The 19,141-nt window shown below is 40.9% G+C and overlaps 1 protein-coding gene across 1 annotated transcript in view; it reads right to left on the bottom strand.

Moving 5' to 3' along the window:
* Positions 1-19,141, bottom strand: part of LOC117282255 — a 49,601-nt gene that overhangs the window by 28,313 nt on the left and 2,147 nt on the right. The window contains exons 2-4 of the mRNA XM_033751180.1: positions 18,215-18,314; positions 15,045-15,149; positions 14,402-14,557 (exon numbers count right to left, since the gene is read on the bottom strand). Of these exons, the coding sequence (XP_033607071.1) occupies positions 14,402-14,557; positions 15,045-15,149; positions 18,215-18,314 (361 nt within the window). The remainder of the gene's footprint in view (positions 1-14,401; positions 14,558-15,044; positions 15,150-18,214; positions 18,315-19,141) is intronic.

Genomic DNA, 19,141 nt, shown 5'->3' with positions numbered 1-19,141 from the left:
TTCAGTGTCGAATAATAAACCGAGCAAAAACCATCATTAAATATATAACAAACTTATTCTTCGACTCTGAAAATGATTGCGACATATTCCTCCGAAACGTCGGTTCACTTTTAACAGACTACAAGTCATTATATTCCAGAAGACATAACTCTTCGTAATTTTCAGTACGTCTATTTATGTGCAGTGGGGTCCGACTGAATCCATTGGTTCTTATGCTACAAGCATGACCTCTCTATCAGCCTGACAGACAGATAAGAGAAAGTGTACATTGGTGGAATGGGAGTTCGCAGTAGAAACGGAAGTATCCCGAGAATACCTACTGCAGTGCCAATTTGTCCCCTATAAATCCCACGTGAAATAATTTGGGAATGAACTCGCGCCTCCCCTCTGGGAAACAAGAGACTGACGTTATGGATTATAGCAGGGCCTACGTCTGGTTGGATAGCCCTTCTTAAATCCTTCCTGCCTCTCTAAAATTCTTATTCTTAATGTTTGGTTCAAGCTCACTGGTTATTTACTTCCGATGTTTCCCTTAAATGTTTAATAGTTTCATGCCTCACTTTGCTAAGATTATCTCCAGTCATGGAGAACTGGCTTTTTTGGAATAAAAATTCTGAAGCCTCATATTTACGTGTCCCAAGGGACTCGGACTCGAGAAAGACTGCCCTGGCAAGGGCCAGCAGCATATACAAAATACAGACCCGTCCTCTCGTCAGAGAAGGCGCCCCACAGAAACAAGACCGTAACTACCAAACGATAATAACAGATATTTGGTGATGAGCCCCAGATGGGGCTCGACACCAAGACCTACTAACTGACTGACCGTCAGTCGCAATGTGACTTTGACTTTGACTTACGCAAGACTGCTACAAGTCTCATTATAAGTCCATAAGTACTGTGCATTGTTGTTACGGGTTTGCATGATTAGAAATATTTCCGTTTTATGTTAAAAAACTATTGAAAGCAAACTTCTTCTTCTGGTGTTTTCTTAAAATAGGTTGTACTGAATCAGTGAAATTTCTGTTTCATTTCGAGAATATATTCTCACTGATAAACTATTATGCGAAGAGTATGGTGTCCTGGGTTGTAACGCCGTGTATTTCGGAGAGAAACCGACTTTTCATTAGAACATATCGTCTCCATATTTAGGGTAAAAAGAGAACTCTTACCGCCTGCTTATGTTAATTTCTTGCTTGGCATAATATCTGACACAGAAGGAAAATAATATAGCATGTAGACCCCTTTCTAAATAATGACGGTTTATCAACTGTATGGACTGTGGCAGCTCAGTTCCTATGGGGACTGGCTAAGGGTTCGGGCGACAGAGGGACTGGAGTTCGAGTCTCATTGGAGTCAAGAATTTTCTCTACTCCACGTAGTCCATACCATTTCCGGGGTCCACTCAGCCCCTTTTCAAATGGGTACCGGAGACTCTTCCCTCTGTGGTAAAGCAGCCGGGGCGTGAAGCAGACCTCTCGCCTCAAACTAGTGCCAAGTTCAAGAAAATATATGTATATATATATATATATTCACTCGCCCATGGCGTAGTGCTTAATTAGTTAATTAGTTAAGCACAGCAGCAACTTTACCTTTTTTACCTTTACTGATTGTGTAGTTTAATCCATCTAGTACAGTGACGTCATTTCAATTTGGTGACGTAGGCTGTTCCGTCATAGCTACTAGATTATCTTTTTGACGTACTTCCTGTATTAATACTCTACTGACAAATTCAGACATACTTACACAAGACTTTTCTTTCACAAAGTTGCCTATCAAATCTTATGATGTATCGTGGTTCGCAAAGTGGATGGACGTTATTGACTGACAAGTTGATTTTCAGTGATGTATTTGAACTTGGAAGTTATATGGACTATTTCAGGAAGGTCTGCTTCAGTTTGTTTGGATGGACGGAGGAAAATCGTGGGAAATTTCAATCAGGATAATCAGTGCTTAGTCTCAGACTCGAACCGAGTTCCTCCATAACAGAAAGCGACATCAATTCAACTAATACAAATTTCCTACCAAGTTTCATCGAAATTCCTTGAGGCAAAACTTTGCTGCTGCGGATTAGAGGCTGACGAACGAACAGATAAGAAAAATTTACATAAGGAGTTGTCTAACCCTGAGTTCTGCTTTTATGCCGTTTATGTGCAACGTCAGATACTATTCGCTCGTCGTATTTCTTTACTGATGCCACATGTTTCGACCTCACAAAGGGAGTTACGTAATGAAAGCAGAACAGCATTTCAGTGAGCAGCAGATTCCTTCATCACAACAACCTGTAGACCTGATGATGACCATTTAGGCCGAAACATGCAATGACAGTAATGAAAAATGATGTATGAATGGTAACCGACGTTGCACTTAGACGGCATGGAAGCAAAACCCAAAGTCAGAACAACGCAGTGCAATAAGATTCTGCAATGTGCTGTATTTTGTCGCATCGTGTGGGAACGTATGAAAAATAATTGGAAAATGAAGGAATGACGAAGATGAAGACAAAAGAAAATGGCACTAAGAAGGTATATTTAACGTAATTAAATAAATGAAGAAAAATTTGCTGCTCAGAGAAATCCTTAGTTTTAAAATTTCAGGGTTTTTCAAAATCCCGAAAGAACTGTATGTATATTCGTGTCTTGTACGACAATTTTATTTTTTACAAAAACGATATTTAATTTGAAGGCAATATGAAGTGGGGATTGTACTGGAGGGGTATAAAAAAGATTTACGCCTAAATTTGTTTGATGACTATTAGCGTAGACCCAAAATACCAAATTTTACGAAAATTTTTATTCTTCGAAATTCATATTTGTATGGCCAGTTGAACACCATATTGACACTAAGTCTTTCATTTTTCGCAAGACGAGATACGTTAAAGGGAAGTCATTCTCAGAATTCTGTTTTAATTTCTCCAAATGTAGGTTAATTGGCATGTATTGATTGCAATGTGACTGTCTCCTTGAGAAGTTATTCTTAAATTCCGTGACGTTAAAAGTTACTGAGCTGCAAGACTAGGTCGGGAATCGATCTGAATGATAGAGGGCTCTGTTATTAGGCCCAATTACGGGTTAATTGGAGGCAACTCTCCTTTAAAATTTAAATAAAAGAAGTTCTTTTGATATCGTATATCCTTTTCATAATTTTTAGCCCTGTTTCTCGAAGAAAATTCTTGGTCTAAGTGAAGAGTGGTGGAGCTGTGCCTCCACTCTCCCATATATCTCCAAGAAGGGACTAATTAATTAAGTCCAGGGACAAATTACCTTTTCGTTTTTACCTCCTTGTGAAAGGCGTATTAGCCTTGAAACAGGACACCACCGATTCATTTCGCATCCTTCCAACTGCTTTTTTTGCTAATTATCCTAGAATTTGATGCCATACAATATGTACTATATGTCAGTAGCATATAAAATCAATAAGTCCTGAGCCCTTAAAAGCAAACGACGAGATATTAACTCAAATTTGTTTATGACCGTTTCCTTCCACATCCTTTCTCATTCACCATGCACTAGTCATCATAGAATTCGACACTATAACCCAATCAAAACAAGGATATCTGTGTGTGCGTTTACTTTGTATTTGTGTTGTCCTGTGTGTAGGTGGTGGCCTTGCGACGGGCTGATCCCCCGTCCAGGAAGTCCTACCGTCTGCGCAAAACAGATTACGAAACTGAAGAAGAGGCTAGGCCCAGCAAAAGTCTGTAGAGCCCATTGACGAGTGAATGAATGAAAGACCCAATATTGACAGTGTCCTCAAATAAACCACAAAGAAGTAAATGAGTAAATACTGCGTGAATAACGACAGATAAATCGGACAACTACGAACCACCGAACTGGAAATCGATAACTCATTGACACAGTTCCCGTTCGACTCCCTGGAAAAAAATGGCTATCTTGACTGATATTTCTCGTGGCTTTCTTCAGCCCCTCTAAGCAGATTCCAGAACAGTGCCTTTAAATAGGTCACGGTGGATACTTCTCCCCACAATTCATAGTTCACAATGATTCTGTTGCATCGTACAGGAAACTGACGGGCAGTTTCAACTGAGCTATGAACAAAATTTAGAAAAGAGGAATTCTCTCTTCTATGATATAACGCCACATAGTCCGGTGGAAGTCTACCGAAGTTTCGGAGGAATATGTCGCCTTAATCTTCAGGATTAAGTCAGCCAAGTACGAGAAGAGTCCTCTGCTTCCTGCCATTCCATATCGGTTTATTGCTGACTTAATCTTTAAGCCTGAAGATATATGAGACATGTTTCTCCGAAACGTCTGTTGACTTTCGACGAACTACACACTGCATTATATCCTAGAAGAGAGAGCTCTTCATATCCACCGCTCTGAGAACCTCAATTCCCAAAATTTAGACACGATTAAAAGGAAGGGGTTTGCATATTTGAGTCTTTTCACTTCGGATCCTCACAGCTGTTCGTCTGTTGTGTAAAAACGCTAAAATTGAAATACAAGAAAGTTGTAATTTTTGCTTGTTGTTTTATATGGGTGTAAAACACGGTGTCTCACACTGAGGGAAATTCATGATCTGAGTGTGTGTTGAGGACAGGGTGCTGAGGAAGTTATTTGTCTTTAAGGAGTAGCAAATAATAAGAGATTGGAGATAATCACATATTGAAGAGCTTCATAGTTTGTAGCCTCGCCATATGTTATCAAGGTGACCTAATCGAGGAAGATGGGATGTTTAAAGCATATTAATAATTTCAGAGAAAAAAGGAGTGCACACAGGTTTGGTAGAAAAATCTGAAGGAAAGAGACCAGTAAGAAGACCTAGTCGTAGATGTGAGAATAATATTAAAACAGAACTTGGAGGAACAGGATTAGGTGTGTCGAGTCTGTTCATGTAATCCATGGGGTAGACCAGAACACGGCAGTAAATTTGTAGTTATATAAAATTCTGGGAATATGGCAAGGTGAGAAACTATTAGCTTCTAACAAGGTCTGTGCTCCATGTGGTTACTTAGTTGCAAACCCAAATTACATAATGACGTTTGTCGGAAACAGAATGAAAATTTTACACCCCTTACGCAAAACAAAGTCAAAATTGTAAGTGGAAATTTGGTTAGCTGCTTATGAAGCTGGGTGCGAAGGAAGGTGTACTGGGAAACTGTACAGTGAATCATAATTAACGACCCTTTCTGTTAGTGGACAGAGCGCTTCTGTTTAACACTAAGGATTTCGCCCTTTCGATTGTCAGCGGGAAGACTTGCTGTTCAGGAAAGTTTATACATTTTGGTGAGTACTATCTCACTATCTATATACGAAACTATAATTTTGCCTCTGGTTCCGTATGGGTCTGAAGCTTGGTTTCCGACATTAAAGGAGGAACATAGACTGAGGGTGGTTGAGAACAGAGTGTTGAGGAGAATATTTTGACCGAAGGGAGATGAAGTGACCGGAGGTTGGAGAAAACTGCATAATGAGGAGCTTCATAACTTGTACATTTCTCCAAGTATAATTAGAATGATCAAGTCAAGGACGATGAGGTAGGCAGGGCATGTAGAACGAATGGGGAAGAAGAGGAATGCATATAGAATATTGGTGGGAAAGCCAGAAGGAAAGAGACCACAGGGAAGACCAAGGCATAGGTGGGTGGACAATATTAAAGTGGATCTTAGAGAGATAGGATGGAATGGGATGGATTGGACTGAGCTGGCTCGGGATAGGGACCAGTAGAGGGCTCTTGTGAACACGATAATGAACCTTCGGGTTCCATAAAGTGCTGGGAAATTCTTGAGTAGCTGCAGATTTGGCGGCTTCTCAAGAAGTGCTCAGCTCCATAAGTAAGTAGGTAAGTACCAACTAACTATCTTCATGGAGCTGAGCCATTCTTGAGCAGCCTCCAGTTGTGCAGCTACTCAAGAACTTCCCAGTATTTTATGGGACCCGAAGGTTCATTTTTATGTTCACAAGAGCCCTTCGCTGGTCCATATCCTGAGCCAGATGAATTCAATTCGTGCCATTCAATCCTATCTAAGATGCGTTTTAATATTGTCCACCCACCTGCGCCCTGTTCTTCCCAGTGGTCTCTTTCCTTCTGGCTTTCTAAACAATATCCTAGATGCATTCCGCTTCTCCCCAACTTGTGCTACATGCTTGCCCATCTCATATTTCTTGACTTGATCATTATATTTATCTAGTAAATATATTCATCTTGGAATTATACTTGGAGAAGGATACAAGTTATGAATTTCCTCATTATGCAGTTTTCCCCAACCTCCCGTCACTTCATCTCTCTTCGGTCCAAATATTCTCCTCAGCACCCTGTTCTCAAACACCCTCAGTCTATGTTCCTCCCTTAATGTCAGAGACCTAGTTTCACACCCACACTCAACCACAGGCAAAATTATAATTTTGTATATTCTAATTTTTATATTTTTGGACAGCAGACGAGAAAACAATTGGTTCTGCACTGAATGGTAGCAAGCATTACCCGAGTTCAACCTTCTTATAATTTTCTCTTGAATCAGGTTTTGATATGTCATCGTCGCACCCAAATATCTGAACTGAGCCACATTTTCAAAATATCTGTTTCTATCTTTATGTCATGATTTTACCCTGCATTGTTGAGGAGCCAGCAATATATGCTCAGATTTCTTTGTGTTTACTTCTAGACCAACCTCCTTACTAGCTTCTTCATGAAATTTTGGGATTGTGTCTTTTCGTTACGTCACAGCAGGCTACGCAACATCTGGGATACGGATGATAGGTTCAACTTTTTTAAACTTTTAAATTCCAATTTTTCGTAGGTAATTTGAATAGCTAGGATGGTAAATTCTTCCCCATAATTGAACCAGAATACAGAAAGAAAATTGCCAGTTACTCCGATCTAATCACAAGGGAAGCGCTCTTATTAATTACAAATCATTGAAGAACTTTGTAATATTCAATAAACTTTTTGAAAAGTTGTTGACTTCATAAAACGTAACATATAAGCTAGTCCGTAAGGCATGAGACTTTTTTAATATTGCTGTCTTACATTTAATATAAAGTAGTATGATAGGAAGGCACCATCTTTTTCAAGGTATCTACTGCCTCCATCTTCAGGATAGACGACCAGATTACATGACGTCATGTCCAAGGATACAGAAATATTCATGTATACCGCCTAGGGAATCTCAAATGTTATAATATAACCTCATTTGTCGCAGCTCTAATTCCACGCTGTTGGAGTTGATTTTCCCGATGTACCGTCTATTAGAACAAGATACCTACAAATTACCATCTAACTATACACAGTATATTTCTATATGCTGATTATATGTTTTTAAACTCAGACACGTTTCGGGCACACAATATAATCTGGGGGAGGGGGTGTAAAGCTATCCCTGTAACAGGCCATAGAGGCTCATAGGTTGTGAGACGTTGAGGCTCCCACATTTTCTAGATATTCGACTCACAGATGGCAGTGAGGTTATTAGCCTTACGCGCCGGCCGCCCTTTATCCACAGGAAGATTTCTGGTACTCATTTCTGTTAGAGGCCGAATCGATTCCAGGGCCATAGTGCGGCTGGAAAGTTTATGTCAATTGAAAAATCCTGTGGCCTCATCGTGGATTGAACCCGGAACCTTCCGACTTTTAGAATAGTGCCTCAACAAACTACGCTACCTTGTGGGGGGTACCATATTAAAGGGAACTTTGCAATTCATATACGTACTCGTGTATATACGTGTATATATATATTATATATATATAAGACTTTAAAATATCCGAGTCGTAAGTCTCTNCCGAAGTGAACGGAGAAGTTCCTGGAGGTAGGCCTAGGCCCACTGGGGCTATAGTGCCAAGGAAAAAGAAAAGTCTCTGTTGCAATTCAGCTGATTATGTTGGGCTGTGTTGTGTTATATTCATTTCTTAGGTGTCGAAGCCGCTCAGCGTGCAAATTTTCCCAAATATTATCCTCAGAACCCCCTTTATTATAGATTTCCCTCCCTTCACGTGAAAAACCAAATTTCACACCCATACAGCAAAAGAGGCAAAAAGAAGTAGGCTCAGTTCATATATTTTAATGAATTCTGGGAGTATTTACTGCGCTGGGAAGTTTTAAGTTTGCGGCCACAGTCCTTGTTCCGGAGAAGCGTGTAGGTCTGTACGAGTGCACTGGTCGCCATGTAAACTGCCATGACAAGGGTGCGGGGCCTATCGTGTAGGCACTAGCGAGTATAACAGGCAGTGCCTCTTGTTCACAACCAAACAGCAGACGCTGTGTCCAGCAAAACATCTATTTGTGCAAATAGAAAATAAACTTCCGGTCCTACTCATGGCATCAATAGGTGCCTTGACACTTTTCCTCAGCAGTACATCTACTTCGAGAACGCCCTTATACGGGCTGGACGGCCTCAGTTCGATTCCCGACAGAGGCAAGAAATTTTCAGCCTACGATTTTTATTTTGAAAAAAAAAAGAATTAAAGGAGAATTATTAGGTAGCCTCGCTATCTCTGTCTCTACTCCCCCCCCCTTCTGCGGTCCGTGTCGTATCACATACTCAGTATGCACTGAAAGAAAAGTGTGAAATTAGCTCTCGCAGAACTCCTCCTTCTTCTTCTTCTTCTTCTTCTTGACCAGTCCACAGAGTCCATACTGACTCTAGAAGCCACCCAGCCTCCTAGTCAATGGGCAGGTGGAGCTCTTTCTCAGGGAGTAAAGCGGCCGGGTTGTGAACCTGGCCCCTCACTGCCATCTAGTGCCGAGGTCAAGACTGGTGTAGCTGTATCTCCTCTCCCCCATGCTTCTTCATGGTTTGATATTTAATTAATAAATTACTGGCATGATTTTACTTTTACCTTTTATGTTACTTCTCTCAGTCACAGGCGTCCAAGTTTATTGTCTTGCTTTCCCCCCTGCTGATATTCCTCCCCCCTTCTCGCTCAGACCAACGGTCACGAGAAAATGACTGAACTGTGTCTGTTCGTTATCAGAGCGTGGTTGGCAATATGATTAGATCGTTAATGGCCGACTACATTATTATCTTGTCTAATTGAAGTTTTAGTCAACAGATATGCACACTGACACTTGTATTATGGGTTTTCATTAAATTCAGAATATTTTATATCATTTCTCCTCCCAATTAATTAATCGTAAAACTTCTGTCTGGACTTGAATCCTATCTGTTATTTAGGTTCCTTCAGGGTATAAATCTGTGCGATTGAAGAGCATTCATACCATTTCTGTATACTTTGTATTAGATATTAGACTGTCAGTCTGCATATCGATTTCCTTGTGAAGTCAATTCGATATTCGCTCCCGCAAGGGTCTCATGAGAGTGAAAGGAACTTTGGGTATATCCACAATTCTCTTCTATCTTATGTCGCTATCTCTGACCAGAAGTCACTCTCGACGAGATTGTCCCTGTTTTAGGAAGATCTGTCGAATATTAGACGAATAATACGATACTAAGTATAAATCTGTACATTGGTTACTAAAATCCATTAGATTGACTGAAAAGTAGATAGACGATAAAAGGCATAAACCTGATACAGGACATTCAACCATCGAGGAAACCTGGGAACAGCGCACAGCGGACATAACATTTCTCACATATTGCTGCTGTGACAGCCCATACCAGAATGAGTTATTGGCGCTGATATACGCTCGTCGCCAAAGGGTTTGAGTTCACTGCAGTAAATCGCATTAATAGCCAGACTTTGTTAGGGATGTCGTTAGGCGGTCGACATTTATACTGAAATGAAGATCACTATTGAACAGCGGGTGTTTATTGCCGAAACTTTTGCAAGTAAAAGTCTTGTAAAAGTAAAAGTTTTGTCGTAAATATCCTGAGTCACCAGTTCCCACGAAGACGTGTGTACCCAAGCTTATGAAAAAGTGGCGTGTTATTTCATTCTGCAGAGCTTCAGTGCTGGGAGGATTATTTTTGTAGACTTCTCCGATCACGTTTCCCCAAAGATAAAAATCGCAAAAACTGAGACCTGGAGAACTGTTGATTATTCTCTCTGCAAACACTTCCCGTATTGCGACCATGGCTGCTTTAGCCGTATGTGCTGAATATACCTGTATTGTCTTTCTTCAGCAGTCAGCTGACTAAAGGACGGATTAACTGTATCATTAACGTAGCTGCCAGAGTTCGCTGTTTCGTGATTTGCCGCTGACTTACAGCACACCACACCCCAATATTTTCACCCTGTAATGGCACTGCATAGCGTGAGGATTTTCACCGCTCCATATTCTTATATTTTGTGCACTGACATGACCACTAACATGAAACCAGGCTTCATCAGTCATGAACAGAAGCTGTGGATCCATGATTCCATTGTGCACATTTTTAACAGCCGGTTGCAAAAACGAATTCTTGCTACATAATCTGTCTGTTTCAGCTCATGCACAACTGTTATTTTATACGGGTNGGCTTCATCAGTCATGAACAGAAGCTGTGGATCCATGATTCCATTGTGCACATTTTTAACAGCCGGTTGCAAAAACGAATTCTTGCTACATAATCTGTCTGTTTCAGCTCATGCACAACTGTTATTTTATACGGGTAAAATTTGATTAATTTTGTGGCTGTGAAAGCAGATCCTAGCGAAACACCGGTTTCCTGTTCTAAGTGTCTTAACGATTTTCGAGGACTGGTCTGTAGTCGTGCCCCAATGTCCCGAACCTTTACTTCAGTCAGCACAATCTTCTTCGATTGCTTCTTTATGTCACACTGAACCTGTGGCGCGCCACTTTTTCACAAGCTTGGATACAGACGACTTTGTGGGAACTGGCGCGTCAGGATATTTACGAAGAAACTTACGGATACATTTTCTGTAAGCTTTCATTGCAANCTTTCTTCATAGTCATCGCCGTGAAAACCTCAAAACTTACATTTCATTGCAAAAGTTTCGACAATAAACATACGCTGTTCAATAGTGAACTTTATTTCAGTGTAAGTGTCAGCCGCCTATCGACACCTCCAACGCAGATTGACTATTAATGCGACTTACTGCAGTGACAAAATCAGACCTCGTGAGGCCTCGAGTTTATCAGCGCTAATGACTCATTCAGCTATCGGAATTTCTGGGTCTATAGCCAGGAACTCTGGCCACTAGACCTCAGAGGCGGCCAATATTTATGTTGTGCTAAAAATATTTTATGAATTTTTAAGTTTAAATAATGAATTTCCAAAATATTTGACGGAGTTCATTTACGTGGAGACAGCAGCAACAAATCAAATTTGCAATTACGAAGTTGTGCGAGGAGTGTCCGTTACCATTCGATTCACAAACTTGTATCTCTCGCTACATATATTTAAATATAAAATTATTTTAAATGAATGTATTAAGGTTTCACTTTGTCCATTGTTTGCATGTCTGCATAACTAAGTGTTAAACAGAGCATTGATACTTAACTTGGATCCCGCTGCCTCATAAACGTTACTGCATACTGTGATCTATATGTGTGTGACTGTTAGACGGGTTTGGATAATTCGATTTATTTGAACACTTACAGATCGTAACTACAAATAGCTATAAATCTATAGTTATTTCCACACTTTACAAATCAGCGTTGCTAATACTAGATCTCAGTTTGCACTCACTAGTCATTTCCTAGTAATGGATCTTAACAACGTTGATTCTTCCAGTTCTGTGCTCACGTCGTTACTGCCCGGCGATTATCCCCCATGTGAATATCTCAGTTTCTCTTGCAGATCTAAACTACAATCAGCGGCGCTCAACTAACTGGATTGTCCGAATTCTCCCCCTCATAACCACTTTGCGCGGACCGAACAGGAAAAGCCGATCTCAACAATAACCCTATTGTTGCAGACGAGTGTTTACAGATCCATTGCTTAGAAACAGGTTGCGAAACTTCGTTGGTATACTGTTGCCTACGCATTCATTTGCGCGGGAACGCGTTTACCGAGCCGTTGTCTAGAGTTGGACGTCTCATCTGCTTCCACTATTCCGGCTTTCAGGCGTCATGTTACAACCCTATTGCATGAACCATGTCAGTAGGCCTCCTAGAATAGGTTCTCACGTCGTTTCCTGTGAACGCTACGGTCTTGTGTTGTGAAGCTGTGTAGTTTGTAGAAAGCCCACGTTTTCGGAGAATTATATTAATTAAGCCTGCTGTCTGCTTTTGGTAATTTATTTCTTGACTTATTCTTCGACCCTAGAGGCGGAGGCAATATTTTAATCAGATCACGGTAGGGTAGTTGGTTGAGGCACTATGCTACAAGTCGGAGGTTCGTGAGTTCAATTCCCGATAAGGTTATTGGATTTTTTTCAATTTACTTAATCCTTCCTGCCACATTATGGCCCTGGGGTCGACTCAGTCTCTGACAAAAATGAGTACCGGCAATATTCCTGGGGGTAGAGGACGGCCGGAGGGTAAGGCTGACAAATTTACCGCCATCGTGAACCGATTGTCTAGAAGATGTGGGAGCCTCGACGTCTCACAACCCTATGGGCCTCCACGGCCTCTTACAGGGATAGCTTTACCTTTTGTCTTTTTTACTTTGAACCTTCTATTAGCCACACTACACACTTACCAACCTAGAAAATTCTACATACTTAAATACCCATATTCTTAGTTCGAATAAGGAGGATGAGGAAAAGACACCCATGACAAATGCTGTATGTTTCTAATGTGCTGTGCTCTTCTTTCGAATCATGTTAATATTTCAACTGCAATAGTTTTCTTGTTACTTAAGAATGTGGTGTATGATACAAACCTTGAAAATCGTGTAAATGTCTTGAAGGTTCTGTAGAGAGCGAACTCCATCTCACTTCATCGTGTGACGTCAGGGCAAAGAAGCACCACAGAAACCTCTATTCGGCCGTTGGGTCTAGAATCGAATCTAGGACTTTCCTATTGTGAAGATGAATAATTTTACCGAAACTCTCGGTCATATAAGAAACCACCACACAGAAAGACAAACACCAAAATTAAGCTTATGTAATACGAGTCATGTATACAGCAGGAGAACCTGGTTCTACTGCGCTCATCAAGAAAAACGAATATTACTTAAGACCCAGGGTTACAGGACCAAATGAAGTAAATATAAACTAATAAAGTGCAATAATAACAAGAATAATAATAAATGAAAATTATTATAACAGTAATTAGTTCAGACTAACTTATCTATTTAACTTAATTTAAACCAAGTTAGCTATAGATGGTTTTAAGACCGATGCAAAATATTGTGACATGTTGAGCTATGGACGACGCCCCTCCACCCCGCCAGCCGAAGTGAGCCGAGCGGAGCCGAAGCTAGCCGAGTCCCAGCATCCTGGTCGCTATGCAATTTTCTATTTAACTTAAATGAAGACGCTTAATTAAAAACAATTTTGCTACAAAAAATTTTAATTCAAAATTAAAAGACATCTACTTTGCGTAAACACATAACCTTCGGAGCACTACGATAAAAGTTTATATAATTTAGAGTGTTTACGTAAGTCTATAAGTGAGAAACTACATAATAAACAACAAAATGGCCTTCTCCCAATTGTAAACGTTGTTCAATGCTGGGGAACAGCAGAGGGTGTTGAGAGCGATAGTGTAAGTACTACCAGATTATGGTAAAACATTAGTGGTCAAAACATGTCACAATTGAAGAAACTGTATAGTTATCATAGAATTATACATATATTGCGAGACTGAAACTGAATAAAATAATAAAGAAATACAATATAAATAAAATGTATTTTTCTTCTTGATGTTTAAACTCTTACAGTTTTTTTTAACATAAATTGATAAATATTCTAGGAACCCTTTCTACAATGTTAAACTCGTGTATACAAAATTGTGACGACAGATAAACCTGCAGTTTGTGNGAGGAACGTATCGCCTCCATCTTCAGGGTAGAAGGAAAAATATAAGAAATCCGCAAGCGAAGAGACCGCGAGAACCGGTAAAAGCAGTACAACGCATGCAGGAACAGGAGCAAAACACAACACAGAACACGATACACGAATGTATGTAGGAAGAATGCTCACATAAAAGAGGATTGGCGTAATTCGCGTGTTTGAGTGCGATGTAGGAAGAATCCTTAAAGTTTTATTATTTAGAATTCATCGTCCTATATGACGAATACAGATTTTAGTCATTTTAGAATGAAGACATCATGGCATGCAGTACAATAGTTTAACGTGCATAAAGACACCTGAGGATGGCACATTAGTGCTGAAACATATAGTGTGGAAGTGAAGCACAAAGTGAAAAAGTGTATACACTGTAAGACGGTTAGCATAAACCATTAGACCAAGATATTAAAATAATTACAGTCTGAAATTCCCATTGAACTTATTCTTAAATTACAATATTTTGAAAACTGCATGTTAACAAACGGACGATATGAAAATATCTAAAAAGGTCATACATTAAAATGTGAAAGCGTAAACGGTCATGAAGTCATTGACTAGGTCTAAATTTGCTGGAAATAAAGCTTACTTTAAGCATTGTTTCGCAGGACACAGACATATATTTCCCAGCTGTAAGGGTAAATTCCCTTCTGGCAGTGCCAATGATGAAGATCAGGCAGCGTTGAAAAGAGATCGGGGTTCCAATCCAGTCGCAGCCCCAGGCTGCATCGCTCACAAACTCGGCCTGAAACATGCGACATTTTCAGCAGTTCTGATGTTCTAGAAAATACTGAAATTATTAGCAGTCCGACTTCGTATCCGGAAGGTACAAGGCTCGATTCTCGGTAGAGACTGGCAATATTTCTTCGTTTTCTTCATTCCTTCTCGAAGCGAGTGCTAGGGTAGTATATTAAAATACTTGTATAAGAGATCGCTTTAATTCAGCATTCAGAATTCTTCTTTCGCACAGGGCCCTCCCATTATTCGACGCTGTATGACTGGAGCTAAACAGATATAATATAAACGTGTTTTTTAACAACACTTTCTTATGACTGTAAACCATATCTCACGTTCTCACGAGGCAACCATCTTGAGGCATTCTAAAACAAAGTGGTAAGAAAAATGCTGGATATAAGAGAACCGAATTAATGGGGAATGGATCAGGGTACAGAGGGAGGTGCTGAGTGACTTCTGTCCCATGGTTAGAATGGGGACTAACATTTTATGCTTACCTGCTGGGTGAGTTGTGTACCGAACCAGCAATACGTATACAGCTGACAGACGAAAGCAATATACACAATCAGGACTTGTGCCATCTGCAGGACGTGTCCTGAACTCTGAGAACAAAGGGTGTGCATGTAAGTTTTGAGGTTTTCACGGCGATGACTATGAAGAAAGTCGTCTTCTGCTACTGCTCTCTGCATTCCAAGCCATTCACCTGCTCTGAATGATGGAGGCGATACGTTCCTCCGAAACGTCGGCCAAAACGAAGAATACACGGCGCCTAAACCCAGAAGACGACTTTCTTCAAAGGGTGTACATTTTTACGACATAAAAACCAATAAATTTAACATACTGTCACGTATTTAGTCACTAGACAGGGAAGTCGGATACATAATTGGGTTTACTGAACACTTATAACTTGTAATTACAGGCGACAATAGCAGTTTCACTTACCTACGCATTATACAAATCACTGTACTGCAGCACACATGAAGTCTTCTATGTCTTCACCAGCTGTAACTTATTAGCGGCTTCCAAAGGCGGACAGTCCTTTTCCTCTAGGTTCCCGAACCGTTCCCGGCCTCAACTACGTCATTTCTCTCAACTACAGTTTTCAACTTATTCTACTAGTCCTTGTTATACAGCCCCGCCAAGGACCGCACACAAAACATCTCTTCCATTACAGCGTATTTTCTCGTTGCCGGGAAGAGAAACATATTCAAAGAGCTGTTCCCTAGCAACGGCTATTATATTGTCGCCTGTTTAAATAACTCTTACTTGGCAATGGGTTGTAACCGCACTTCCCTCACTTAATATTATTTAACAGCTTCTTTGAAAATTCCACATATCAATTCTACGTGAATTAGATACGCGCCTGCGACAAGGTGCCATCCCGCGACCACATGATTGTAATCCCTGAGAATTCTCCTTGGGCTTGTGGTGACAATGGTGGTCGTGTAGACAGGATCATACGCTGCACTTGAGCCATGGCTCCACCACTGTCACTAGCGTCATCTGTAGACTTTAAATATTATCTTCCGTCTAGCTAGGAAAGTAGTTTGGGAAATCAGTCCTTACTTTTATTATGAGTCTCCTAAGAGGAATGTCACCCTAATTGCGTTTAGTCCCTTACATAATGTTCGTCTTGTAACGATAAAAGCTGAAATGAAGGTTTGAAGATAAACATCTCTCCCCGACAAGCTAAATGCTGGACTGGCGCCCATTTTGAGAATCCGGCCGTAACCCTTTCCAAGTGATGGCCACTTAGGGGTTGTAACCGGGTGCTATCTATATGGTAGAAGAGAAGTGTAGAAGTCGGAAAAGAAGAAGAAACAGTCTGTTATAGGTAGTCGAGATGTAAAGTTAGAGAACCAGGAATAGAAGAGGCTCCAGAGAGTTACAGTTAGGAGATGTCTTACAGTGAGTAGTACGTGAAGAGGGAGAGTCGAGATGTAAAGTGAGGGAGTCAATGATAGAAGGGAACAGGAAGATCGAGGGCAATATTAATGGCGGAATAAGTAATCAGAGTGATGGTGCTTAAAGGAAGATTAGAATAACACTCCAACGATGACTGTACTTCTTGTCTGAATGCGAATAATACACGGAGTGGTGTTCTGGTGATGCGGTGTTTGATCACTCATGAAATGTGTTTCCCTTCCGGTCACTGCGTACCAGTTTCCCTGGGATATGACCTCATCTCTCATCCTAGTCCGTGGCAAATCTTAGCAACGCTACTGGCAGCTGTGCGTCGTCCGAAGTAGGACATCTCTGGAACGGGGGTCGGCCGCAAGGTCTACGTGTCACAATGTCTTATTGCCCCAAAGAATTCGTACATATCTTATCGCCCATACAGCAGTGGCTGCAGAATATGTATTTATTGGTGTAATTCATTATATTTAAGACTCAACGCAATAGAAGCAGAGTGTAATAGAGAAATCGGCGGCATACACAGTGCCTGGACTTCCAAGTACGCTTGCTTGACGTGAAATTACCAGTGCAATCAAGTGTCACGTTTCCAGTGAATAGAAACAAATAAGAAAACACGAACACATTGAAGTATAAATGTGTACGAAGTAAATGCTCAGGCCGGTCCTGTGGTCCACCAAGTATTCTACGCAATAGTGTTACAGGGAAACAGTAGGGAAGTGAAGCTGACTAGTCACCTGCATCTAGTGGTGAGGTTAAAAGTAGTGGAGCTGTACCTTCACTCCCACATACGTCATCATTGCCTGGTTCATAATTAAGCACAAGAGTAACTTTACATTTATAATAAATGTAACGGTCTTTCCGGGGGTCAAAGGCTGGCCGGGGACTGGGGCTGACAACCTCACCGCCATCTGTGAGCCAATTGTCTATGTGGGAATCTCTACGTCTCAAAACCTGTGGGCTTGGTACACGGATAGCCTTACCTTACCAGAGCTCGCAGAAATATACCGCAAAGTTCGAAGCTCGGAAATGAAAGGAGTATTTAGCCTCTTCTACCCAGTGAGGATAACCAATAGGGAGGGGAAAGAAAGGAAGGAATATACAGCACTCAGCGAAAAAAGAGGTGGGGGAAGACATTGCCAATGTACCGGCCAATGAGGCAACGTTAAAAAATCCTGAAATCCTCAGCCTTCGAGGCCCTGAATAAAATAAAATTAAAGATTTCCGTGTACTTAGCTAATTAAGCACTACATCATGAAGGCGTATGGGGAGTGAATGTATAGATGCACGTATTCTTGACCGAGGCATTAGTTGGCTTCACGCCCCGCCCGCTTTACTCTTGGGGAAAGAACCCCCTTTACTCGTTGGATAGGAGGCTGCTGGGATCCAGAGCCGGTCTGGACGACTTGAAGAGGAGAAGAAGAGTGCTCCTATTGGCAATCGAACTCTGGCCCCTCACCGTCCACCTCCTAGCCAGTAGGTATACCGACTGCATTATCCAGCCTCTCATAAATTCTGCATATCATTTTTTATTATATGAAGTTATGTAGACACATAATGGTTTGAAAGGTCTGGTTTTTGTCTTAATTCATTCTTCTGCTAGAAATAACTGACACCGCCACGTGTCACGAAGATGAAACTGAATTAACAAAGCCGGCTTATTGAAGGAGACCACTCTCTTGTGTATATTAAAGTGGGAGAAATGTCTGCAGTTGACACAGTCGCTAAATGACGTAAGAAAGAAACAACATACCGTTACTGCAGAGAATGCTGCGAAACACATGCCACCCACTATCAGGAGGAAGTGAGCTAGCAACATGGGGTTCAGCGTCTCTTCCAGACCCCTCATGAATCTGGAAATAAAACAAGATTCTTCAAGAGGCTAAGCTGTAACACGAAGACTTGAATACGTGGAATTGACAAATAATTTGTAATTTTTGTGTGCTCTTTGGTACTGTCACATGAAAGAGAAACTATAGACAAGGTTTCGATTCGTAATCGGATTTATTAAACTCTTTAACACATAACTCGCGACTATATTTCACAAATTAATGTCACAAAAAGTCTAGTGTTCTCGGTCTGTTACAGACTCCACTAGCCGTTTTTTGGTAGCGGCTTCCAACGGCGAACTTTCCCCTTCCTTTGGCTTCCCGAACCATCCCCTGCCTCGGCTGCCAGCTTCTCACAGTAATAGACCACAACGACTGAACAGTAGTTCTCTGATTAACTCACTATCTCACTAACCTACTCTTCATTTCCCTTTAGCTCCAAACTTGTCCCAAAGAGACATCTCGACGCGGACGGCACAGAGAATACCGTTTCTCTGTTGCTGTGTCATTGTTGCTGCGGAGCAATGCTTGTTTGCGCAGCCCTTACTCAGCGACGCTCTTGTATAACCATTTATTTTGTTGTCGTTGCCTAGTAACAGATCTACGTGCTAAATTGTATTAAAACTTGGACAAGGTAAAAAGAATACAATAACCCCGACTTCGCTTATTATTTGAATTATTTCTTCAGACCCATTTAATTTAAATGAGCCGAGCTCTTTTATGAGGTAATTCTTTTGTTCTTCCCCTCTTTAACACGGAGGGGGAAATCAAAGATCAAATAATGAAAATTGAAAGATCAATTTCAGGCGTTCTTTGTGAAGTAAAATAGAATGATTTATATGGCTGATGCT

The sequence above is a fragment of the Cryptotermes secundus genome, unplaced genomic scaffold (genome assembly GCF_002891405.2).
Source record: "Cryptotermes secundus unplaced genomic scaffold, Csec_1.0 scaffold556, whole genome shotgun sequence".
Lineage (NCBI taxonomy): Eukaryota > Metazoa > Arthropoda > Insecta > Blattodea > Kalotermitidae > Cryptotermes > Cryptotermes secundus.
This window is presented reverse-complemented; position numbering and strand designations above follow the sequence as displayed.